This window comes from Camponotus vicinus, unplaced genomic scaffold (assembly GCF_025532165.1).
Source record: "Camponotus vicinus isolate PSW18456_S1 unplaced genomic scaffold, iyCamVici1.0 SCAF_4, whole genome shotgun sequence".
Taxonomy (NCBI): Eukaryota; Metazoa; Arthropoda; class Insecta; order Hymenoptera; family Formicidae; genus Camponotus; species Camponotus vicinus.
In genome coordinates, this window is record NW_028141976.1 from 14017308 (window position 1) to 14043548 (window position 26241).

At 30.9% G+C, this 26241-nt stretch overlaps 1 protein-coding gene, 2 long non-coding RNA genes and 1 pseudogene across 14 annotated transcripts; 2 read left to right on the forward strand and 2 right to left on the reverse strand.

Annotated features, from left to right (window-relative positions):
* Nucleotides 1-56: 56 nt before the first annotated feature.
* On the reverse strand, nt 57-1733 carry LOC145971065 (SKA complex subunit 1-like; annotated as a pseudogene). Its single transcript, XR_014438734.1, has 5 exons — nt 1626-1733; nt 1121-1220; nt 904-1025; nt 369-821; nt 57-256 (listed from the first exon to the last, which is right to left on the reverse strand). The product of XR_014438734.1 is annotated as an SKA complex subunit 1-like (transcript).
* A 1823-nt stretch (nt 1734-3556) lies between these two features.
* LOC145971075 (uncharacterized) lies at nt 3557-15827 on the forward strand. 9 transcript variants are annotated; one of them, XR_014438745.1, is made up of 10 exons: nt 3557-3727; nt 8072-8120; nt 8217-8456; nt 8682-8799; nt 11087-11514; nt 11625-11789; nt 12223-12387; nt 12734-12912; nt 13098-13465; nt 14063-15827. It is a non-coding gene; the product is annotated as an uncharacterized LOC145971075 (long non-coding RNA). The 9 variants fall into 9 exon arrangements; XR_014438741.1 differs by lacking the exon at nt 11087-11514 and having other exon boundaries at nt 3559-3727; nt 13098-13276; nt 13356-13465; XR_014438744.1 differs by lacking the exon at nt 11087-11514 and having other exon boundaries at nt 3560-3727; nt 11625-11807.
* Nucleotides 15423-26104, reverse strand: LOC145971038 (RCC1 and BTB domain-containing protein 1-like). 3 transcript variants are annotated; one of them, XM_083098258.1, is made up of 21 exons: nt 25759-26104; nt 24880-25019; nt 24486-24664; nt 23828-23983; nt 23486-23750; nt 23257-23399; nt 22881-23162; nt 20720-20844; nt 20511-20629; nt 20293-20435; nt 19996-20204; nt 19661-19800; nt 19380-19579; nt 18494-18634; nt 18156-18417; nt 17934-18070; nt 17570-17842; nt 16277-16401; nt 16068-16186; nt 15862-15992; nt 15423-15761 (listed from the first exon to the last, which is right to left on the reverse strand). In XM_083098258.1, the coding sequence occupies exons 1-21, from the start codon at nt 25830-25832 to the stop codon at nt 15621-15623; spliced, it is 3504 nt and encodes a 1167-aa protein (XP_082954384.1). In that variant the 5' UTR covers nt 25833-26104; the 3' UTR covers nt 15423-15620. The 3 variants fall into 3 exon arrangements, with proteins under 3 accessions (XP_082954384.1, XP_082954385.1, XP_082954386.1); XM_083098259.1 differs by lacking the exons at nt 24880-25019; nt 25759-26104 and adding an exon at nt 25059-25205; XM_083098260.1 differs by lacking the exons at nt 24486-24664; nt 24880-25019; nt 25759-26104 and having other exon boundaries at nt 23486-23685; nt 23828-23968.
* Nucleotides 19940-24943, forward strand: LOC145971083 (uncharacterized). The gene is made up of 4 exons (XR_014438751.1): nt 19940-21562; nt 22197-22612; nt 24430-24498; nt 24587-24943. It is a non-coding gene; the product is annotated as an uncharacterized LOC145971083 (long non-coding RNA).
* Nucleotides 26105-26241: the final 137 nt, after the last annotated feature.

Consider the following 26241-nt stretch of genomic DNA (forward strand, 5'->3'; position numbering starts at 1 on the left):
TCTATCATAAGATAATATTATTTAATTCACAAAAGTTATTAATTAATGATAGAAGATTATGAAATTATTGTATATCTATACAATATACAATAAAGATTATATTAATTAATTACAACATATCGCAGTTCATTATTTGTTCTGCATTCGCGTAAACGTTTGCAATGGCGCAATACAGTTATTAAATTTAATTTAGTCTTGTCAATTTTTTTTTTGGTTTGTCTGTAATAATCTTCAGCTGTGAAGAAATATAAATATCCTGGAAATCATATTGATATAAATTACACACACACATATATAGTATTTTTTATATTTGTAACATATTATTAAAAAATATATCTTAGCAAAAATTGCTAAAATTGAGGACTTACCTTTTCCTCTTTTAATATCAAACTCTTGTTTTTTATATTGTAGATATAGATTAATTTCCCCTCTCTTTTGGGCAGCGGCCTTCCCCAATGATAAGATTGTATACTTTGTAATTAACGTATTATTTATATCAGTTATCAAACTATTAATTGTCGCCAAAGTTTGTCTCCCAATCATATATTTAGGCACGTTATTAAATTCTTCTGTGCTGATAAATAGTAGTCTTTTATTATTTCTTGTTCAATAATACCACTATTGTACATATTTGCAGATATATTTTGCTCTATCAATTTATGTGCTGAATTTATAGCACTTTTTGTTATAACAGGAGAGATTTGATTTTGAATACATTTTTGCTTATCAGCATTCTGATAACCTTGTATAAGTTCCAATGGAACATTTTCTTTCTGGTGTAAAATTCTTTTGTTCAAAATGTCAATCAACGACAATAATTCCTGCGTATAAATATAAAGTTCTAACTTTCTTTCAATTCTTTAATTAAAAAAACTTTAGGAGTGAATAATTTAACAAGCTTACTTTAGAATCTGTATTCTGTTTCTTCATTTGCTCCAAAATTTTCCTCGTATTATCAATGCCATATGAGATTTGCAATACTTCATTACGTATTTTCTGAAGATCATCCTTTATATTGTGTTTACCTATAAGAGATGAAACATGATCTTGCAATTATAAATTACTATTATATTGTTGAAATGATATAATATAAAATAAATAATATATTCTATCAACATACCTTTTATAAATATTGTGGTCGCATTAAGTTGATGTAATCTCTTATAATGCCCATCAACTATTTCTTCTAAATTATCCTGCTTGTCCATATTGTTAGTTTACTGTACAAATAATATGAGATGATGTACTTTGCATATATAATTTTTTTTTTTCACAATGTGTCTTCAACGTATCTTAAGCCTACGGCACACGGTACAATTTTTCGTACTGGATTTGATAAGATTTAGTAAAATATTAGAAATGCTGCATTCTGATTGGTGCATTTTTAGTATTTTACTAAATCTTATCAAATCCAGTACGAAAAATCGTACCGTGTGCCGTCGGCTTTAAATTATTTGAGACAAAACTTTTTTGCATCACAAACATCGAGGTTATATTTATGCGTCATGTGTATCACATATCATATCATATACTATTCCTAATAATTATTCCAAATATATTATTACGAATTATTATAAATTATTCATGTTTAAGAAATGGAACACATTAGCTTTTGAAGAAATTACTTTTATATCAATAACTTTTTCATTCATGTGACGATTCGTTTAAATTTGAATTTCCGTTAGTTTATTTCCCATCGTGAATGTCATGTTCCGAAATCGACTATTTCATTTTCTTCAGGATGTGTTCGAAAATCCTTCACGAAGTGAGATAGAATTTAATCGACCAATCAGGAATAAGAGTGCTTTCTAGTAAGAAAACAGGTTGGCTATCGAATAGGGATTTTCTTCGTCCTCTAATAAAATTTAAATTGTGCGGGCAATTCAAATATTATAATATTTTTAGATATTTTCATATCGCGTATTAAATACGAGAAATAAATAAAACATAAATTAATTACTACTTATATCATAGTTATTTATTAAATAGATATTACTTCTATGTAGCATCAAGTAAATAATAAATATTTCCAAAATTGTTAACCGTTTTATACTCCTTAGAATTATTATCTCAATTGAAAAAAATATTTAATAATTTATGATAATTTATAATAACTTGTAATATTTAAATTAGAAATATAAATTATATGACATTTTCTACATTAATTAGTATCTATAATGATGTTACTGGGCAATGATATTTTTAGAAAAAAGAATTTGGAATATGTCGTAATTAAATTAAAAGTCAAGATTAAAGCACGGAATTACATTATTGTATTCATAAAATAATCCAGAATTTAGTATGTTTATACATTTTGCTGGCATTTTCAACAATTATTAGATAATTACTTATATCTAAACTTCTCAAAAGTAAGATAGTGGAAGTTATCAATTATTTATCAGTTATATCGCGCAAAGTTATGTGTATTATTGTATAAAAACTATCGACAATGATATATAAATACCACGAATAGTAGACAACAAGAAAAAAATTCACTGCAAAAGCATTCTAGAAACATATTCTATCACTATTATATTGCTATCATGTTATCTAAAAGTGACATACAAATAAATCAGAGTTACGTATATCCACAAGAAAATTAGATTAATACTTGAAAGATAGCAGATTTTTTTGATAGATTCAGATTTTTAATACAGATTTATATCGATAAATAGAAGGAGACGATAATTCTCCTTCAAGTGTAAATTGCAATATACTTTTTTCTGTCTATATGAAGTTTATGTTGTAAAAGATTCTTTTTTTATCTGCATACATCCCATACAGCACAGAATATTGCAGCAATATTATTAATATTGTTGTAACATTGCAGCAACATTGCAATATTGCCGCAATATTACTGCAATGTTCTGTGCTGTATGGGATTTAAATATTTTTTTGCGGTTAAATACCCGGCGATACCGCAAAGCACGTGGTCTGAACACATAGCAATAGAAGATGTAAGTTATTTCAACGTTGCAGATTTTCAGAAATTCTAAAGGAATAAGAAATAGGATAAAATTGAAAAGGAAAATATTTGATATTTTTATCAATTTTAATTTTTTTATTAATGGAACTTTATTATATCTCTGAGATTGGGCTTTGTCATATTTCTGAGAGTAAATACTTTTTCTAAAGACCCAAAACCTTGCGCGAAATATTTGTTTATTTATTTTTATATTTTAAAAATACGCGATCTAGACACATACGAAGAATGATAAATCTGTATCTCCAGTTTCCGTGATGCTCGGCTCATCTTGCATCTTGCATCTTGCATCTCACGGCACGATAATTTTGCGCTATTACACGTAATTATCATACGTGAAGCGCGGAATAAAAAATTCGTTCCGCGAAAACATCAACCACGATCATTCGAATTGATTATGATGTTTCCGAACGTGCGGTAACATGCAACAAAATTACGTTGCGAAAAATTATTTCGCAAACGAGGGACCCATTTGCACGACATCGACGCAAACAGTCACGTCGATTAAATCAAGATATACATATATATTCGCGTTTCGACATACTGCATACTGCGGCTGATAAGAACTGAATTCTTGCCGGGGCGGTGATTAACGTTGCGAGCTTCTGGCGAGCATTATATACTCTGTCGTGCGTTATACACGCCACGACATCCGGTGTAAAGATTCGGATTCTATCTGATCTAGAAGCTGCCTCTTGCACGCAACATCGCCGTCGAGAAGAAGTCTCGCGAAGAAAAATCTCGGTGCGTAATCAATTTCAATTTAATGGTCAAATTATGTTATAACACAACAAGGTAATCATATATAAGGAATTCTTGTTGATAAAGATTCGTTTCTTTTTTCATTTCTTTATTTTTGCACTCTCTTTATTTTTCCGTTAGTTCTTTTTTTAATGCACGTATATTTATTCTATTGGACGTGTGCAAAATAGTGCAAGTGAAAAGAAACAGATCTTATACTTTTTCATCGCTCTTATAATCGTTAGGCATTATCGATATTTTTCATTGATGCTTCAATTTTATTTTGTAAACTCGAGAAATTTGGCCTTAACATATCTTAATTGATATGTATAGATGTGTGTATGTGTGTGTTTGATATGTTTGATTGTCTTTCGAAATCTCTTTCGAATTTAAAAATAAAATAATTTTTTGAAAAATGATATGTTAATTAAAAAATATGATATATTAATATGAATGGCAAAAAAGTTTACACAAAAACATATTAATAATGTTTAGCAATAGTAAAAAGTATAGGCATAAAACGCACATTCTATCCCTCTTATGTTAGTCTAACTTTAAAGTAAAATTGAAGTAGCATTATTGTATTATCCATATATATGCTTATATACGTTTTTTATTTTTACACATGTCTTTTTATTTTAAAAGTTCCACGTAAGTACACGTGACGTGTTTTTTTGCGTCATTTATTAATGTTCATGAACCTTATCTCATTAAAAACTGACATATCGCACAAGTAGATAGAATATATTCATATGTTATACAGGGTGATTCAAAACAACCTGATGTCTTTGAAATATGATATTCTTGAACGAATTCTAAGACTATTTTTCCTCTTGAAAAATTTTGTCCAAAGCTTAATTTTTTCCCCAGACAGTCAATTTTATTGCACAATATTTGATCCTTTGAAGTGTATTAAATTATTATTGCAGTTTTTCTACACAATATTTAACAATATTATTACCGTCTAGGAGGGTTATAACGTAACTCTTAAGAATAAAATATCAAAAAAATTAAAAAAAATTTTTTTCAAGAGGAAAAATAGTTTTAGAATTTGTTCAAGAATATCATATTTCAAAGACATCAGGTTGTTTTGAATCACCCTGTATATTCATACATTCATTTATAGTGTGGTATTTTTTGACATTTTTGATTTAAATGAATGTGATATATCACGCATATAAGATATAGAATAACGATCCATATTCGATGATTTACGTCTCTTGATAACTAATTATATAAAAATATATAACAGATTTATATAATTATAATTATATAAATTATATACTAATTATATAAAAATATATAACAGATTTATATAATTATAATTATATAAATCTGTTATATATTTTTATATAATTAGTTATCAAGAGACGTAAATCATCGAATATGTATTGTTATTCTATATCTTATATGCATGATATATCACATTCATTTAAATCAAAAATGTCAAAAAATACCACACTATAAATGAATGTATGAATATATAACATATGAATATATTAATCTACTTGTGCAATATGCCAGTTTTTAATAAGATAAGGTTTATGAACATTAATAAATGACGCAAAAAAACACGTCGAGATTTTTTGTAATTATCCGGTCAATATTTACACGAACAAAATTTTCCATTCCTATCGACTGCTTTCGATTTAAATATTATCGCAGCCATGAAATATTTGAGATAAGAAGAGAAAAAATTTACAAACTGTCTAATTATTACGCTCGTTTAATTATTCGCGCTTTTGTCAAGTTATTTCGACATGCGATTCTGCATTTTTTGCGTGACACGAGCTCCCACTTTGATAATGATCGTTTCGACAGGCGGAAAAACACAACAAAACAAAAATTATGTATGGAACCGAACATACATGCATTACCACTTACATAAGAAACCGCATATCGTTACATAAATCATATTTGTACCATTGATGAGCTTTAACGAAATACAGATGTGCTATTTAAATACAGGCAAAGTAAAAGATGTTTTTCTTAATTACCTTTAATAAAGGTAATAAATTACTTTTAATGAGTGCTGCGATTAATTATATTTTATCGATAAATATTATTGAGAATAATATCATAATATAAAAAGAATGTCAAAAGGATCTATATATATATGGAATTATAATGTCAGTCTTTCGATATTTATCATTTTAAATTAATATAAAAAGATATAAATAATATATGTATAAATATATAAATCTTTTCATATATTAATCTATGAAATGATATTAATCTGAAATCTCAAGGGACTGACATCGTAATTTCATATATGTTAAAAAACGTGTAAAACTTACTATTAGAGAAATTTTATATTCACAAATTAATTTGTTCTATACGTAAATTTTTATCAAATTTATTTATTAATATACAAGTAAAAATTTAAGCAAACAGAATGCAATCGAAACTTATTTTATATATATATGTAACAAGATTCGATTATCATACATCCTGTTTGCTTAAACTTTTGAAGTGGTGCTTGCGTTATCTATTATTATTATGACACATCGATTCGAAAGTCGAAAAATTAGCTATAATATTTTAAAAATATAAATACAAATTTTTGAACGTACAAATTGATCGTACCCGTTGAAATTTATATGAAGAATATATATCTTACGAATATAATCCATTTTACAATCAATTCATATAACTTTGTATCTAGGTAAGAAATAGTGGCAATAAAGTTTGTTAATACTTTATGGATTCGCGTTTAATCTTGCTATTTTAAAATTGATACGCTTTCGATTCAAGAGTATCAAGTTTAAATGCCACATTGTTTAGATTCTATTGATGTCATTACAATATATCAGGCGATAACATTAAAACGAAATGATGATATATAGTGTTTATACATATTTAATATACCTTAATATTAGTAATATCGTAATAAATATTTATATTTTATAAAAAATATATTATAACAATTTATAAAATACGTAAATGTTTATGTTGGATTTTCCTATCTTAAAACGATTGATTATGTAGATATGACGAAATAATAGCGGAAGATTTTTTTATTCAAATAGAAGAGGCTCGACTTTTATAAGAATATTTATCTAGTTTCCAAAGATAACAATATCAGATAACAAGAATAAATACAGAGCCGAAAAAAGCAAATACTTCAATTTCATATCTAGATGATAAACTTAAAAAGTGTAACATCGTAAGAGAATATTGACATAACATATATTTCTCCTGATAAAATAATTGGTAACTGTAAAAAGTTCCATTAATTTAAAATAAAAAATTAAATTGCGCATAAATTTATTTTTCATAGAAATGTAAATTTTCAGAAAATTATTTACACTTCTTATATACATATACAGGGTGACCCATTTTAACTTAGGCAGCCAAATAACTCGAAAAATAAGCAAGATAGAGAAAAATGTTTTAGACAAAAGTTGTATGGTTTCGAGGGGGCCATAAGATGGTATCATTGGTTTGACCTTGAAGAGTCATTTGAAGGTCACGTGAAGGTCACTTCAATTTTTTTAAATGGAACATCCTATATATTTTTGTATATTCTTGTAGCTCATCTCGAGAGCTTTCCAAAACACTATAATTAAGTACATTTTCGTTAAGTACTTTTTGAGTTATGAGGCTTGAAATAATTTCTTAATTTTACATAAACCGTAAAATATCTTGTAAAATATTCATTTTTCGATTACCTTACCTTAATAGTTTTATGTACAAAATAATGAGAGGAATCAATTGGTGTAAAGAAAACACATAGTTGTTTCGAAGAAAAAATATGTAATTTGCAATTAACAATTCCATATTTTTTCTTAAAAACAACTATGTGTTTTCTTTACACCAATTGATTCCTCTCATTATTTTGTACATAAAAGTATTAAGGTAAGATAATCGAAAAATGAATATTTTACAAGATATTTTACGGTTTATGTAAAATTAAGAAATTATTTCAAGCATCATAACTCAAAAAGTACTTAACGGAAAGGTACTTAATTATAGTGTTTTGGAAAGCTCTCGAAATAAGCTACAAGAATGTACAAAAATATATAGGATATTCCATTTAAAAAAATTGAAGTGACCTTCACGTGACCTTCAAATGACTCTTCAAGGTCAAACCAATGATACCATCTTATGGCCCCCTCGAAACCATACAACTTTTGTCTAAAACATTTTTCTCTATCTTGCTTATTTTTCGAGTTATTTGGCTGCCTAAGTTAAAATGGGTCACCCTGTATATTGCAGTGAAGTATTCGACTTTGGATAAATTACCAAAAGTAGGTATTTATATAAGAGTTTCTATCTTTCTTATCAAAAGAAGTATTTTATTATACAGTTAAGAATTTTCATATCTTGTTTTCAAAATTATTTCAGGTGAAACAGTTTGCATTGGTTCCTTTTGCAAAGGATTTAATCTACAAAGGTATGAAGTGCTGTCACGAGTTCTTAGTAAAATGTATTGCAAGAACAGGAAAACAAATGGAGATTCTGCAATTATATCTTTCTGTGTTTACAAAAGGATCGTGTTCGAGAAAACGGAACATTTGTTTCTGACGATTTGAGTACTTATCGATTTGCAGCTAGTGCCAATGTCAAAGGATTGATTAAAACATTTGAATTAGAAACGATTTTGATTTATACTGCTCTTTTATTGAAAAAAAAAGATCATTATATGTATATCATCATAGCTGAGAGCAACTTCTTAAGTGAATAAGAACATTTTCTGCATTAATGAAACACAGAAAAGTTATTATTAAAGGCATGTATTTTATAAAAATTATCTTCAATAGTAAGAAAATATAAATAAAATAAACAATTTCATTTCTAAATGGACTGCATAAGTCAATATCAATATCGATTATTTTTATTTATTGTTATTATTATAGTTACTAATTAATAGCATTAATTAGTAACTATATTTATATAATTAATAGATAATAATTATATTGTATTGTTTTATAATTATTATTTTTGTTGCATATAGAGATATTCACATTATGTGGCAGGCTGCAATAATAGCTCATTATCATCAAGAACAGACTTCTATGACTTGCTCGTAAACATTCCTGCTCGAGAAAGAACTGTAGCATCGCATGCAAAAGGTAATAAAAAAAGTTCTAAATATTACTTTTATTTCTCTTAAATAAATATAACAAATAAATAAATATTTTTTTATTATAATGAAATACATAATGTACTGCGATGCTCTAAGATTCTGTTTGGACGGGTCCCGGTTCGTATTCTTAATGAATTTATCAGGAGACAACGTTCCTCTCTTAATCATTTTAATATTGTGGAAAATAAGAGAATCAATAACAAACTAAAATGGATCGCTAAAAAACAGCCGGATTTTCTTCGTCCTAACGTACCTCTTATCAAATATTTTTGTTCCGTCCCCCCCCATCCTCCCATGAATCCTTACAAGCGAAAGTTAAGATCTTTTACAGGTTCTTGCCCTCATGAACAGCACCCCCTTCCCACATTTTCCTTCTCACCCACTCCTCAACCTCCCTCTCATACTCCTTTTAATGTACATGTTAATCCCAAGAATTTTCACATGAAAGATAATTTATCCCTTGTTAATTCGGTTAATAACAATTGGTTTGTAAATTTGTCCAAGACCGATATTCCTCAGGAAGTTCAATCCCTCTTACAATTGGGAGAGAAATTTTGTTTGCGTTCCCTTCCTAATTCGCAACATTTTGTATTCGATTTCATTAAAAATATTGAACATAATATCTCCAGTTTGGATCGGGAAACGGCTAACAATATTAGATGTTTGTCAGTCCAGACTCTTAATAAGTGTCTATTATCCCCTCCTCATTTTTCAGATCTGGACTCTCGTTTGCTATCCTTAACTAAAATTACAAAAAAATTCCTTTCCGACCATCCTGACATCATTGTCACAAAAGCCGATAAGGGGAATGTAACTGTTTCTCTTGATAAGTCCGAATATTTTGACAAGATGCATGACCTCCTATCAGACCGGAACACGTACATGGTAGTGAACCGCGATCCGACGAATAGAGTCATCTCCCAGTTGAGGGAGTTGTTACAGCGTTGGCGTAAAAATGATTACATCTCTAACGGTACTTATAGAGCGCTATTGAGTACAGATGGGATCTTACCGCGTGCCTACGGACTGCCAAAGATCCATAAGAAAGATTGCCCGTTACGTATCATCATCTCTTGTATTAATAGCCCTCTTTATTCGCTAGCGTCTTTCCTTCACAACATGTTAGACAAAAATTTACCTAATCCGAATAGCCATATTGCGAATAGCTTTGAATTGATTAAAAGACTTAACAATGTGTTCTTAGATGATTGGTACGATTTGGTCTCATTGGATGTGGAGAGTCTTTTCACTAATGTTCCATTAGATTTGGTTATTGGAGGAATTGCTAAAAGATGGCATTTAATTAAAAACAACATCAACATTCCTTATAAAGAATTTTTGATTGCTTTAAATCTTATTATGGACTCCACCTACTTCCAATTTGACAATGTCATATATAAACAGATTTTTGGCACTCCCATGGGATCTCCTCTCTCCCCGATCTTAGCGAATATTATTATGTCTGATTTGGAAGACAGAGCAATTTCGTCTCTTCCTGTTTCCCTTCCCTTTTATGTTCGCTACGTTGATGATATTGTTCTTGCTGCTCCTAAACAATACATCCAACATATTTTCCAGGTTTTTAATTCGCTTCACAATAGACTACGGTTTACCATTGAATATTCAAACAACAACAGTATAAATTTCCTGGACACAACTATCATAATCAACAATAACTATATTGAATTTAATTGGTATAGGAAACCGACTTTTTCAGGAAGATTTCTATCATTTTTCTCACACCATCCTCTGTCACATAAAAAAGGAGTTATCATTGGATTGACTGATAGAATTTTTAAACTGTCACATCCACGGTTTCATAATGAGAATTTTTCTTTTATTATTTCGACTCTATTAGGCAATGGTTATCCTATTAAATTTATTTTTCACACTATTTCTCAAAGATTAAAGTTTTTAATCTCTGACGTGAACAATAACGAAACTGCTCTCACTCAATCCTCCTCCTCTCTTATTCCTTTCTTCACCATTCCTTTTTCCTCAAGTTTTCCAAGAGGTTTTGTTTCCAACATCAAGAGTTATGCGAACAGAAGATTGGCATATACAGTCAATAACAAATTAAAATCCCTTATTAGACTGTACAAGGATCCGGTATCTAAATTCCACCACGCGAATGTCATTTATAAAATTAGTTGTTTAGACTGTGATGCTTCATATGTGGGGCAAACTAAAAGGAAGTTACTGACCAGAATTAAAGAACATCGTTCTGATATTAATAAATCTTCTGGTTCTCTCTCAGTTGTGTCTCTTCATAGATTGAACGGACATGAGTTTGATTGGGAGAATGTTTCCAATTTGGAGGAGGAACCTAGATATAAAAAGAGGCTAATTGCTGAGATGTTACATATCTCTGGTCAGAACCATGGCCTTAACATTCAGAGCGATACCGAATTCTTGGATAAGATGTATTTGCCCATTATAAAAAAATGTTCGCAGTAATTATTTGAAATTTTTCCTTCGTTCTGTCTTCTTTTCTTCTGTGACGTTTTGTTCCTCTCCTTCCTTTCCCTTCTCTCTCTCTCCCCCTTCCCCCCCCTCTTTTTGATGTTTCGCGTTCTGTGCTATATGTGATCCCCATGTGCCTCAGTTCGACTCTGTTGATTGGAACGTTAAGTTGTGCTTAACTTGCTCTCCCTTTGTGTTCGATTTTTTGATTTGAGATCACTTTCAAATTTAGAGACCGGTATGTGATTTTATTATATTAACTTTACTCTTGCTTTATATGAATGTTTCTCTTAAGTAGTTTCCGGATTGTTTGTTAAATTATTGCTCTGTCTTGTTTTTCTTTTTTAGAGTGTCAGATTTTTAAGCTTTTACTCGCACATATTTGGACCATCAAGTTTCCAACTGGTCATCGATTTATGCATCTTTGACTGTTTTTTCTTTTGGAAATGGTCATGGACCTGTATGTGGGTTTTCCTTCCGGTTTTTTTGGAGAGGATCATCTCGTTTTTAACGGTATACTGGTGGTATGCGGTACGAGCTTTCGGGTTTTCTGTGGCGATACGTTAATGCGATGCGTTCTTTCCTTTTTTGTGATTGACGGTTTAAATTTTCCGTTATTGTACATATATTTGCTTCCGATTTTTTGACTTTGCGTTGTTCCGAAACTTATTTACATTTCTCCTATGACCGTTAATTTTAATTTTATCTTAATGTTTATTATTCTCTTTGTTAGTCGACATTGAAAAGGATCCGAATTGGATTGAAACGCGGCGTTTGTCATGTTCAAATTAAATAAACATTTTCATATGGTTATTTTATTGTAATAACCGTTTTATTATTTTTTGCATATTTCCACCATTGCGTTGGTCCTTGTAGCCTTTTAACTAATTTTTTATTAAATATTTTTTTCTAATAATTTATCTAATCATTATTTTACTTATTTCAGAAAGTCTAACAATGACGAAAACTTACAAAGAAATAGCTTTATTTATGGTTCAACTATGCGAAAATCAAAACTAGAGGCACAAATTATTTCTGAGATAAAACAAAAGATCTTTTAAATTATTAATTAACTTTATTAGCAATAATTCAAGCTCCAGATGGCAGAAAGGTAACGTCTATTGAGATATTTAAAGAGAAAAACTCAGCACCGGCTGTAGAAAATTTTCTTATTAATTTAGCTATTGCCAAAAATCTTTTTATGTTATAATAATATATAAATCAAAATGTGTAAATATGTTAAGACACAAGTAAGTAATAAGAATAAGATAAAAGATGCATTAGACATATTGATAACTTTTTATACCTTAGTTTTGGGTTAAATAAAATTTCATTAATATAATGAATTATCACTATTGGTTGTACTAACATTTTATTCATTCTTTATATCTTATTCTTATTGATATTATGTGTGAAATCTTGGAAACAACTTTCTGATAGCAATTTTGAAATTTTAGAGCACATCTAAATGAATTGATGACGTCCGTATCAAATCACCCTGTTTTAAAGACATTACCATTAACTGTCGACTTAATGAAAAGATACAATTATGCTGTCGCTATTTTAAAACAATATCAGACATTGCTGAGATTTGGACGCATCAAAATTCCTGGGTCATCAAGGATTGTTTGAAACGGTCAGATTTTAAATAATAAAAATTTATATTGTTTTAATAAATTTTATCAATTTTATAAATTAAATATTTAAAATTTATTAAATTTTATAAAATTTTATAAATTTTCAATACATATTACAAATATTTTTATATAAAATGTGTGATAAAGTGATGAATGTTATAAAGAAAACAATTTTGCATTCTAGAAATCAGCAAAAGTGGAAATCAACTTGGAAAACCGAGTCGTCCTTTTATTCCATGAAGCCGATTGTTTAGCGAAAATAAATTTGGAGATTCAAATCGTTGCACTAATAATATTCACCAAAAAAAGATCATTTTACACTGATCACGGATTCTCTTCAACTTATGATCGAGGAATTCGTTTGTATTTATCGTCAAGCTCGTAAAATTGGAAGTTCATCCACTATTGTTACCGCATTTAGTTTGTGTTGCATCTTTATTAGAACCTGGCTTAACAATTATGACATGGACCAAGCCAAAGTGGAAAGATTTTTGTCAGAATATGAAGGAGCAGATCAAAATCTTCGATATTCCTATCACAAGAATTCATGAGGTATATTGATGACAATAATAGGTATTGTTACGCCCGGGGCGGGGACTTCGATAGATATCGAAGTCGCGCGGTAAAGAGATCGGCCGCTCGCGGAACGCGCTAAATAAACAAGCACTTAAGGAAACTAATGAACTTTAATGCACTGCACAATTACCACACAAACGGTAACTCAGAACGTAAATACACAATAATGATAACACGGATCGACTCGTAAGAGAAACGCGTCCACACAGCCTGACAGCTGGCTCCAGACTCAAATGACAGCCGCCGCTGTCAACAACCTCTTGACAACGGACTTCTTCTCGTTCCACGACGGACTCGACCGCGACCCGAACCAGGGACGTAACAGTATAAATAAAAGGCTGAAATAAATAATTTTTTTTTCTCTTTAGAAGCAAACTATTACACAAATAAAAATATCAATTTTTGAGAAATCAAATCGATATTACAACGATGATTAACTGTTATAAATAAAAGAAAAATAATGCTTATTTTGTTGCAATTTGAAAGAGAAAAACAATACTTAAAAAAATTTAAAGAATTATATAAATTAATTTATAGTAATATAATGATTTAAGTCTTGTTATAATTTTATAGATGTTGGAGAGTATGCAAAAAGTAATCTTGCACGCTTTACCTGAATACAATCAATCATGGATGATAGAAGAATTATAAGAATTGTGATAGAGAAAGACAATAGAAGAATTTGTGATAGAGAAGAACGAGGAAATATATGTAGAATGGCAGTGATGGATTTGCATCGTAAGAGTATGCTGGTCGGACAAGTCATAAAAGAAATATTATAGCTCGTTAGAAGGTATATTTTTAAAACCATCGTGTTCAGCAATCAGCTGATCGCGTCGCGCCCCCCACATGATCGCCTGTATCGGACGGTGAGTTGCGCCGTCCCTGTCTACCTCTTGTACTCGTTCCGTAATTCGCGAACTATTTTATTTAGTAATTTAAAAACTAAGCCCCGTAGACAATTTTGGTAAAGGGAAAATCGTTTTAGAATAGACTCGACAATTTATCTTTTTAAAGACAAACGTCTGTTCAGAATCACCCTGTATAAAGTCGCGATTATTAATAAAAGATCAAAAATATAGTAACTATTTCTATCACTTTAATTTCTGACATCTGATACAAGCAGATGAGATTTAGAATATTAACTGATTGGAATCAATAGGATAAATGGTAAATTATTCATTTACTGCCTATTTGAAGCATAAAGCAAGAATTTAATTCTAAATAAATTATATTTCGTTTTATAAATTAAATTACTTGTACTTTATTATTAATTTAATTAAATTGAACTAGTCCTTCGTTATGTGAGAATAATTACGATATAACATATATTATTATACATTATGTCATATCAGAAAAAATTGTAATTAACCGATAACTCACCGAAAATACTTTTATTTAGCACCTGTAATAATCAATTTTACTGCATTTATACAACATTAATATAAGTAAGCCCAAATCTTGTTCGGTTTCTGCTGTCAATTTGCCATCAGATTGCGTGCGCAGATCCTGCTCGATTTCTGCCGACAATCTGTTATCAGATTATGTTTACAGATTCTGCTCGGTTTTTGCCGCCAATCGAGCGTCAAGTCATGTTAACAGATCCTGCTGGATTTCTGCTATCAATCTGCTGTCAGATTCTGTGAGCAGGCTCTGTCAGCAGAATATAAGCTGGATGAGGACGCAGTAGATGTCATTCTGCTAACATGGTTTGATCAAATCTGTTGCCAGTCTGTCGACATACTGCTTACATTTTGCTTATTGGGAAGTGTAAACGAAGCTTCTAGGAGACGTAAATTGAAACAACGAAGTGTTAACGCTTCATTTATGTTTCGTTGTTTCAACTTACGCCTCCTAGAAGCTTCGTTTACACTTCTGTTACTCTTTCCTTACATTCGACTTACGCTCCGATAATTATTTTCGCCAGGGTAAATAAAATTAAATAAATTTATTACATAAAATTACATATTGCATATTTAAATTATGTAATATTACACTATGAAATGGTAACTGGAACAAATGGTTTACTTTATTATTGAATGCGTATGGTGTTGGTGCCCGTAAAAAAATAAAGAAACAATCGATGATTTGGTTCAAATCTTATGTCGAAAGATTTGCGTTCTTAAAAGCATTACATTCTGAAAGCATTTTCTTTAGCTGCTCTGCGCATAAAATTATCCTTTGTATTTATATCTAATTTAATATAATCTTCCGATAGTACTACATCTGTCATGTGACGCAAAGCAAACTGGAAACAAAACTCCTCAAGTTCCTAAAATTCACATGATATTCGATGATATATTGTACACACGTAAATAAATACATTGTGATTTATGAATTGCAATATTAACAGCGATTAATCTCGAGCTTACCTTAGCATTGCATTCGATCGCTTTAATGTAGAAGAAAAGTACATTTGACACAATGATGGCTTTCTTTATTATTTGACTGCAATCTTTTATAAGATTGGTTTCACAATACATGTCGGCCAATTCCATAAGTTCTGTAAAAAATGCCATTGCAGTTTTTGAATTGTAAGAACATGATAAGTTACGTTTACGTTTACAGCTTCAATTACCTAATGCGTTCTCCGAAGGTAAATCGATTGTGCCTGTATATAAGTATTTTAAAAAGGCTTTATAAACGATGTAAGAAAATTCATCCGATACGGTGAACACTGATGATGAATCCGATGTACTGTCAGAATAATAATGCGTCGACATTATGTAATAACTAAACTTGTGAGAAATTCTCTATAAAAGTACCAGTTTTCTTTTCTAAATTTACCTTTGAATATTTTCAGCCCAATCATGTTGAAACATCTTTTTGAAATATTCGCAACGAATTTTAAGAATAGCCTTGTGAACGTAAATAGGTCGTCCTTCGACTTGTATGGTAAAGTCGCTCGTCAACTGAAGAACAAAAATTATTAAATAATTTAATAATATCAGACTAATATTAAAAATTATCATAAAAAATACGTAATTTTTCTCTTTTCAACATTTTTTTACAAAATCTACAAATCTCAATATAAATTTTTATATTCTTTTATACCAACCAAACTAATATGAGAAAATATGTATTATATATATTTAGTTTTATGTTATACAGGGTACTCAAAAAATACTGCACCGGCAAAATATCTCGAAAACAAGACATTTTAGAGAAAGTTTCATACAAGAATTGTTGGGTTTCAAAGGCATCAAATAGCATCAAATAATAAGGTCAAATAAGTTTTGCTATTTGATGCATTTCAAATGCATCAAATAGCAAAACTTATTTGACCTTGAGCGTAACCATGGAGGAGCTCTCAAGGTCAACTTTAAAATTTTAAGTGGAAACTTCCAATTTTTATTCAATATTTTTGTAACTTATTGCGAGAGCTTTCCAAAACACAATAATTAAGTTATTTTCATTGAGTACTTTTCGAATTATAAAGCTTGAAATAATTTCTTAATTTTACATAAATCATAAAATATCTAGTAAAATATTCATTTTTCGATTATTTTACCTTAATACTTTTATACACAAAATAATGTGAGGAATTAATTGGCGTAAAGAAAACACAATTGTTTCTAAGAAAAAATATGTAATTTGTAATTAACAATTACATATTTTTTCATCAAAACAATTGTTTTTTCTTTACACCAATTGATTCCTCACATTATTTTGTGCATAAAAGTATTAAGGTAAACTAATTGAAAAATGAATATTTTACTAGATATTTTATGATTTATGTAAAATTAAGAAATTACTTCAAGCCGCATAACTCGAAAAGTATTCAATGAAAAATAACTTAATTATAGTATTTTGGAAAGCTTTCGAGATAAGCTATAAGAATATTGAATAAAAATTGGAGGTTTCCATTTAAAATTTTAAGGTTGACCTTGAGAGTTCCTCCATGGTTACGCTCAAGGTCAAATAAGTTTTGCTATTTAATGCATTTATTAAAACCCAACAACTGTTGTATGAAACATTTTTTTCTAAAATGTTTCGTTTTCGCGATATTTTACCGGTATTTATTACGTACTCTGTATAATGCAAAAAAGTACATATGCAGAACGATAACAGGAAACATACCGGATTATCAAATGCTGCTCCTACAGATTCCAATATATTCAATACTTCTTCAATATTCATAAACATAATCAATGGCTTGTGCGTGACTTTCAAGTAACTGTACGCAAATACTTCCTGAATTGTCGAAAACTTCGTGGGAAACGGGTTCTTAATTCCGCAAGTATGATCGTAAAAGTTACCCCATATATAGATAATCCTATCATAGCCGACAGCAACGCTCAAATTACTAAAAGCTGCGATATCCAAAACCTTTCCCATCTCGGGCACGTTTACCTGTTGATCATATCTTTCCTTATTATTTTGTTTCTTGTCCCACTCATCATGGTAATTATTAAAAAGATTTCATCAATAATCCATGAGTTACCATAATCGGACCAGGACGTTGCAATTCGCTATAATCTTTATTAACGCCGATTTGTCCGTCTAAGTTATCGCCCCAGGCATAGATCTCACCTTTATTCGTGAGCACCAACGTATGAAAATATCCGCAGGTCACCTTAACTGAAACATCGATTTCCATCTCAACTATAAGGATGTTCGATAATGCGACATTCTTAGAAATCAAATCTTAGACAAAAAAAGTTACCTATTTCATCTGATAATGTAATTTCTTGCGGATATGCATAATACTTTTGCGACCGAACTGTTGAAATCTGGCCGCTATCGTTGTCGCCCCAACCATATATTTTGTTTTCGTCAGTTATAACTATGTTAAAATATAAACCACACGCAATATGGACAACATTCTTATTCTCCAATTCATGTTTCACCTGCCGCGGCACACTAAGAAAAATTGCTGTGTTTTTGATACCAACTTGCCCCAAATCATTCTCTCCCCAAGCATATACCTAAATTACAATCGTTTAATTCATAAGAATCATTATCGTTATCATTGTGACAGTTTATAATAATATTTTGCTTTACCTTTCCATCGCTAGTCAAAGCAAGACAATGACAATATCCACGCGCGATGTCGACGACACGTTTCTCGCTTAAACCGGCAACTTGAGTAATTGTGGATTTTTCAGGTATAATCTCTCCATCTCCGAAATCGCAGTAATATACCTTTCAAAAGTAACATAGTAGTAATACATTTTTCACTTGATTTTTAGAATCTAATTTAGAATGTTTAAAAAAGCATGTTTATGAAAGCACTAGTAGAAAAAACTTAAAAGATTAATGATGAAGTTTGATACTATTCCACCCTAAGTGCTTTTCAATTGGATAAAATTATATAAACTCACTGTCCATATTGATAGAAGTAAAAAAATGAACGTTTTCTCACATTTTTAAAATATTATGAAACTATAAGTATGTGTGTGTATATTGCTTTAATTTTTACAAATATACCATATTGAATATATAAAGAATTAAAAATGATGCAATCTCTGTTTTTCCTTGTTTATCAGGGATATTTTCAAGTTTTTTTCCTTTTGTTTCTCTAATTAAGAAAATAAAAATTACCTCATTGCAATCTTTCACATCCTATAGTCTTAATTTTAAAAATATTTGCATGTTGAAATAAATATTATGGTCAAATATCTGTACTTCTATTAATCAAAACAATTTATTTATTTAATATATATTCTTAATTAATTAATCTACTCATATTTTATTATGATTTCCCACACATGTATATAAACATTTTCATTTCCACTTGTTGCCTAAGAAGGAAGAAAAGTTTACGATTTAAGGAGGATATAAAACCTCCTAACATCAATCTCATCTTTCAAAGCAAGTTAAAATTTATTTCCAGAAATTCAGATATGCCATCAAGGCACATTCAAGGAATATAATATTTTTGATATACCTCTCCCTCTTCTGTAAGTGCCAGGATGGAAGAATTCAAGTACCTTTCAACAAAGGGAACAAAGGTTTTTATGTTTTTTCCACATAATTCTTTTATTTTTTTGGGATAGATAGCACGTCTGCCTTCAATCTTTGAATAATAATCCAAACTGTAGACATTCTTATCCTTTGTCACAATTATAGCATTGCCACCCTGCTGATCTGTTTCAAAACGTCATAATATAAGTAGCAATATCACTTAGCAAAAAAGTCAATATGAGAAAAAAAAAAGATAAATCTTACCAAATATCATAACCATGTGAATCTGTAGGATAAATTCCGGCTTTAGCATTTGGAAAAACGGCCAATATTTAAGATCCATTGAAATTATTCTCTCTGCTAGAAAGCACTGCAAGGTTCTTTTCTTATATTTCTGCATCTCGCTGCAAATAGTTGATCACTTTCAGTTTAGTTACCTACTCATACACTGTGATTTACTAGTATTAGTATTAGTTGTATTTCATGTCAGTGCAAGCTTCTTGTTTTCACCTATTTTTTTACCGGCATATGCGATTCGATCTCACTATCATTCAGTAGCTATTTATGTATAAAAAGGAAAAAAAAACTGCCAAACTTACTCTTCTTTATTAATTGTTGAGTTTCTCTTCTCTACATCTTCCGGAGAACAGAACTTTTTCGACGACATCGACATGATAGTATCGCGACTTTGTGTCGCTGCTTTGTGGATAAACTTAGCCTGCATATTCATGTCTAACTTAATATCTTCCAATAATGTGTCAGCTGTCATATGACACAAAGCAAACTGGAAGCAGAACTCCTCGAGTTCCTAAAATTCACATGATATACGTATAAAATAAATTGCGATTAATGAATTTCAACATTAATAATGATTAACCTTGAACTGTAATACGTACCTCAGCATTGTATTTGATCGCTTTATTGTAGAAGAATGATACATTTGACACAGTGATGGCTTTTTTTATTATTTGACTGCGATCTTTTATAAAATCATTTATAAGATTGGTTTCCCAGTACATGTCGGCCAATTCCATAAGTTCTGTAAAAAATGTCATTGCAGTGTTTGAATTGTAAGTTCATGATAGGTTACGTTTACGTTTGCAGCTTCAATTACCTAATGCGTTCTCCGAAGGTAAATCGATTGTGCCTGTATATAAGTATTTTAAAAAGGCTTTATAAACGATGTAAGAAAATTCATCCGATACGGTGAACACTGATGATGAATCCGATGTACTGTCAGAATAATAATGCGTCGACATTATGAAATAACTAAACTTGTGAGAAATTCTCTATAAAAGTACCAGTTTTCTTTTCTAAATTTACCTTTGAATATTTTCAGCCCAATCATGTTGAAACATCTTTTTGAAATATTCGCAACGAATTTTAAGAATAGCCTTGTGAACGTAAATAGGTTGTCCTTCGATTTGTATGGTAAAATCGCTTGTCAACTGAAGAACAAGAATTATTAAATAATTTAATAATATCAGATTAATATAAAAATTATCATAGAAATTACGTATTTTTTCACTCTTAATGTTATAATTCAATATATGATTGGAGTGAGTGCAAGTCTCAACCAAAACCATCAGTAACGATTGCAATACATTTTTTCTAGAAAAAAATTTTCAAATCTTTTTCTACAAAAATCTACAAATCTCATATATATCCCAGTCAACAAAGTCTGTTCAAACAGATTTTGTCAATTTCTGCTACAAATTTTTGTCGACAGTAAGATTGCAGATTGTATAAAAAATTTGTTATATCAAATAATGATAACAGAATGTCAGCAGAAATGTTACAAAACCTGCTGACATAATTTGATAGCAGAAACTGAACAGGATTTGTTTAAAATTATCATAGCAGATTGGTGGCAGAAATAGAGCAAGATCTGCGCAACGCAGTTTGATATCAGATTGGTTGCAGAAACCGAGCAGGATCTGCGCAATGAAATTTGATGTCAAATTATCGGCAGAAATCGAGTAGAGCCTGCTGATATAACTGACGGCAGATTGATGGCAGAAATTGAACAGGATCTGTGCGACGCAATTGACAACAGATTGTCGGCAGAAACCGAGCAGGATCTGCGCACACAATCTCTGATAGCAGATTGACGGCAGAAACGGAACAGAGTTTGCACGATTCGATAGTTCCTTCACTTACCGCTACGTGAGCTGTACTTTCTCGTAATCTAATTTCTGTCGGAAATATATATAAAGTCGCGATTATTAATAAAAGATCAAAAATATAGTAACTATTTCTATCACTTTAATTTCTGATATCTGATACAAGCAGATGAGATTCAGAATATTAAACTGATTGGAATCAATATGATAAATGGAAAATTATTCATGTACTGCCTATTTGAGGCATAAAGCAAGAATTTAATTCTAAATAAATTACATCTCCAGTTTTACAAGTTACATTTACTTTTATCATTTACTTTATTATTAATTTAATTAAATTAAATTAGTCCTTCGCTATATGAGATAACTACGATATAACATATATTACATTAACATATATTACGATATAACATATGACATATATGTCATTTTAGAAGAAAATTGTAATTAACTTGCCGATAATATTCTTATTTAGCACTTGTAATAATCAATTTTGTTGCATTTATATAATATTAATAAAAGTAAGCGCAAATCTTGTGCAGTTTCTGCTGTCAATTTGACATCAGGTTGCATGCGCAGATTCTGCTCGGTTTCTGCTGGCAATCTAACATCAAATTGCATCGCGCAGATCCTGCTCGGTTTCTGCCGACAGTTTGTTGACAGGTTATGTTTTACAGACTCTGTCGCCAAAACAAAAGCTTAATGCGGACACAGATGGCTACGGTTCTGGTGTGGGATTCTGATCGAATTTGCTGCCAATCTCCCTGGCAAAAATGAGACGTTTGTTTGGCGTTTACATGAACGTTTGTGGAAGTTCGTCGAGAGTTTAAAAACGATTAGTAAAGAGTTTGTAGAATAAAAATTGCAACACTGCAGCGTTTAAAAGACGTTTGTACGTTATAGCGTAAACGTAAACGTTTGAAAAGTCTGAGTAAACTCTGTACACGAAGATGTATCAACGTTTACTGAACGTACTCTGAAAAATGTTACCTCAGCATTGCAAAACTTTCATGTAACATTATATAAAGAGTTTGTAGAACAAAAATTGCAACACTGCAGCGTTTGATAAGCATTCAAAACCCAACAGCGTTATGTAAGTGCTCTTACAAAGTTTGAAAAGCATATAAACTCTCAGAAAACCCTCACTCAACGGTTGTTAACGCTTTATAAAGTTTCTTATTTTCGCCAGGGCTGCTGCCAACCTGCTAACATTTTACTTACTGGATATATATATATATATATATATATATATATATATATATATTCTTTTATACCAATCAAACTAATATAAGAAAATATGTATTATTTATATTTAGTTTTATGCTCTATAATGTAAAAAAGTGCAATAATAGAAAACATACCGGATCATCAAATGCTGCTCCTATAGATTCCAATATATTCAATATTTCTTCAACATATTTGTAATTATTCGTAAACACAGTCAATGGTTTGTGCGTGATTCTCAAGCCATTGTACGCAAACAAGTCATGAATCCTCGAAAACTTCATGGAAAGCGGGGTGTAAGAATAGTTCTCATAAAAATATTTACCCCATACATAGATTGTTCCATCATAGCCGACGGCAATGCTCGTCTCATCAAAAGCAGCGATATCCAAAACCTTTCCCATCTCGGGCACGTTCACCTGTCGATCATGTTTTTCCTTATTGATTTGTTTCTCGTCCTACTCATCATGGCAATTATTTAAGAGTTTTTCATCAATAATCCATATGAGTTACCATAATCGGATCAGACAAATTGTATGTCCCATAAATTAGCCATGTACTAACGCCGATTTGTCCGTAATCGTTATTGCCCCAGGCATAGATCTCTCCTTTATTGGTGAGTGCCAACGTATGATGATATCCACAGGTCACCTTAACTGAAATCGATTTCCATCTCAACCATGAGAATGTTCGATAATACAACATTCTTAGAAATAAAATTTCAGACATAAAAAGAAATCACCTATTTTATTCGGGATATTGGTAATTTCGCGTGGATATACGTAATATTTTTGTGTCTGAACGGTTGAAATCTGGTCTTTATCCTTATTGCCCCAACCATATATTTTGTTTTCGTCAGTTATAACTATGTTGAATGTTGCACCACACGCAATATGGACAACATTCTTATTCTCCAATTCATGTTTGACCTGCCACGGCACACTAATAAAAATTGCTGTGTTTTCATTACCAACTTGCCCATAATTATTTTCTCCCCAAGCATATATCTAAATTACAATCGTTTAGTCTATAAGAATGATCATCATCGTTATCATTGTCACAGTTTATATAATCTTTTGCTTACCTTTCCATCGCTAGTCAGAGCGAGAGAATGACCTTTGCCACATGCGATGTCCACGACACGTTTCTTGCTTAAACCAGCGACTCGAGTAGGCGACATGATATGTATGTGCGGTTTCCCAGCGTCCAAATTACGTTTCCTGAACTCCCAGTAATAAACCTTTCAAAGATAGTATAGCTATAATACATTTTTGATCTCATTTTTTTTAATCTTACTTTATATTTAGAATGTTACATAAAAGCATCTAAAGATTTAACAAGAGATTAATGATGAAGTCTGATGTTATTTTATGCTTGATTTTTACATGCTTTTAAAATATCATGAAACTATACTTTCATATATGTAAAAATTTCCATTATCCCCTAAGAAATATTCATGATTTAGGAAGGATATAAAACTTCCTAATATAAGGCCCTACGCACAATAGGAAAAATATTAAATATTAAATATTAAATTTATAGAACGAGAGAAAGAGAAAGGAAATCTTCTCTTCTGTTTTTCTCTTTCTATAAATTTAATGTTTAATATTTAATATTTAATTTTTTTCCTATTGTGCGCAGGGCCTAAATCTTATCATTCAAGCAAGTTAAAATTTGTGTTTCCAGAAACTCAGATGTATATTATCAAGGCACATTCAAGGAATCTAAACTTTTTGATATACCTCTCCCTCTTCTGTAAGTGCCAGGATGAAAAAATCGCCGTGAGCAAAGGTTTTTATGTTTTTCCCACATAATTCTTTTATTTTTTTGGGGTAAATTGCAGTATGTACGGCAGCAGAATCTGAATAACCAAAGCTATAGACATTCTTGTTCTTCATCACAATTATAGCCTCATCGACACCTATTTCAAAATGCCATGGTGTAAGTAACAATATTACATAGGTCCATATTCTGAATCCTCTTTTATCGATAAAAGTGTCTCTAAAAGTGGCTTACAGCCAATCAGAAGACTTATCAGCCACTTTTAGAAGCACTTTTATCAATAAAAAAGGATTCAGAATATGGACCATAGCAAATAAAAAACAATATGGAAGAAAAAAAAATGATAAATCTTACTATATACTATAACCATGTGAATTTTTGAAATAAATTCCGGCTTTAACAAATGGAAATGCAGCCAATTTTTAAGGTCGATTGGAGTTATCTTCTCTGTTAGAACGCATTGCAAGATTCTCTTCTCATATTCCTGCATCTCGCTACAAATAGTTGATCACTTTCAGTTTAGTTATACCTACTCATTCGGGAGCGTCTCGTTTGACCACGTTGCGATTGACCACAGCAAATTATATCGACCTGTGCCTAGGGTAACGATTGACCAATCAGAGTGTCCTACTTTGAATTGGTCAATTGGCGACGTGGTCAATCGGGTGTCACTCATTCACTTTGATTTGTATTAGTTGTATTTTACGCATCGACATATAAAATGGACTGAGCATTGCGATAGACAGGTGAGCGCCAGCTATAAAGAGAGAGGTACTACCATATAGGAGGCCTATTTTGTCTCTCTTGCTAGCATCTCGTTGGTAGATTTTTCGATATATCGATGAAAATTACCAATGAGATGCTAGCAAAAGAGACAGACATAGGCCTCCTATGTAGTACCTCTCTCTCTATAGCTAGCACTCATCTGTCTATCGCAATACTCAGTCCATTTTATGGCCGGTATTCATAGTCCGTTCTTATATTTAAGATCGTCTAAGTTCATCTTTAGATATTGTATGTATCATTTCATTGGCTATGGATTATCTGAAGATGAACTAAAGACGATCTTAAATATAAGACCGGACTATAAATACCGGCCTATAAGTCGATGATTTTATGTTATCGCAAGTTTCTCGTTTTCATCTATCTTCTTATCAAATGCGATTATTTTGACATCGCTATCAACTAGCAATTTATATGAAAAGGAAGGAAAAGCAAGACTGTCAAACTTACTCCTCTTTGTTAATAGTTGAATTTCTCTTCTTTACATCTTCCGGGGAACAGAACTTTTTCGATGACATCGACATGATAGTAACGCGATTTTGTGTCGTCGTAATTTTTGAAATTGACCAGTTGAGAAATTTTTATGCTTTTTCTTCTTATTTTTCTCTCAGAGCAAATCGAAACGCTCTTATGCTATCCTCTCTTAAAGATCAAATTAAAATGCACGCCGTCAAGAAATGGACAAGCCGGGAGCGGAATGCCTGGGAATCGAGATATCAGGTTTACAAATAAATGATTCAGAAAATACCAAGACGAGAACCGTATATTGTTCAAGTACACAGCAACACCGGAACAAATGCCGGACACGCGAGATCAAACCGCTAGCCTCAAGTCAAACTCGTAGCAGATAATTACAATACCGCCCGACGAAAACAGTCACAACCATAAGGTACAGGACTCAATGCGAAATAAGCCACCACGTGTATATAACCG

Excerpts from the sequence above, each read along its gene's own strand:
- LOC145971038 (XM_083098258.1), bottom strand. The coding sequence starts at position 25,832 with ATGTCGATGTCATCGAAAAAGTTCTGTTCCCCGGAAGATGTAAAGAAG. Across the intron at positions 23,984-24,485 it reads CACTTACAGAAGAGGGAGAG|GTTTATTACTGGGAGTTCAG; the intron begins GTATATCAAAAA and ends TATCTTTGAAAG. Across the intron at positions 20,630-20,719 it reads TGGGCTGAAAATATTCAAAG|TACATCGGATTCATCATCAG; the intron begins GTAAATTTAGAA and ends TTATTCTGACAG.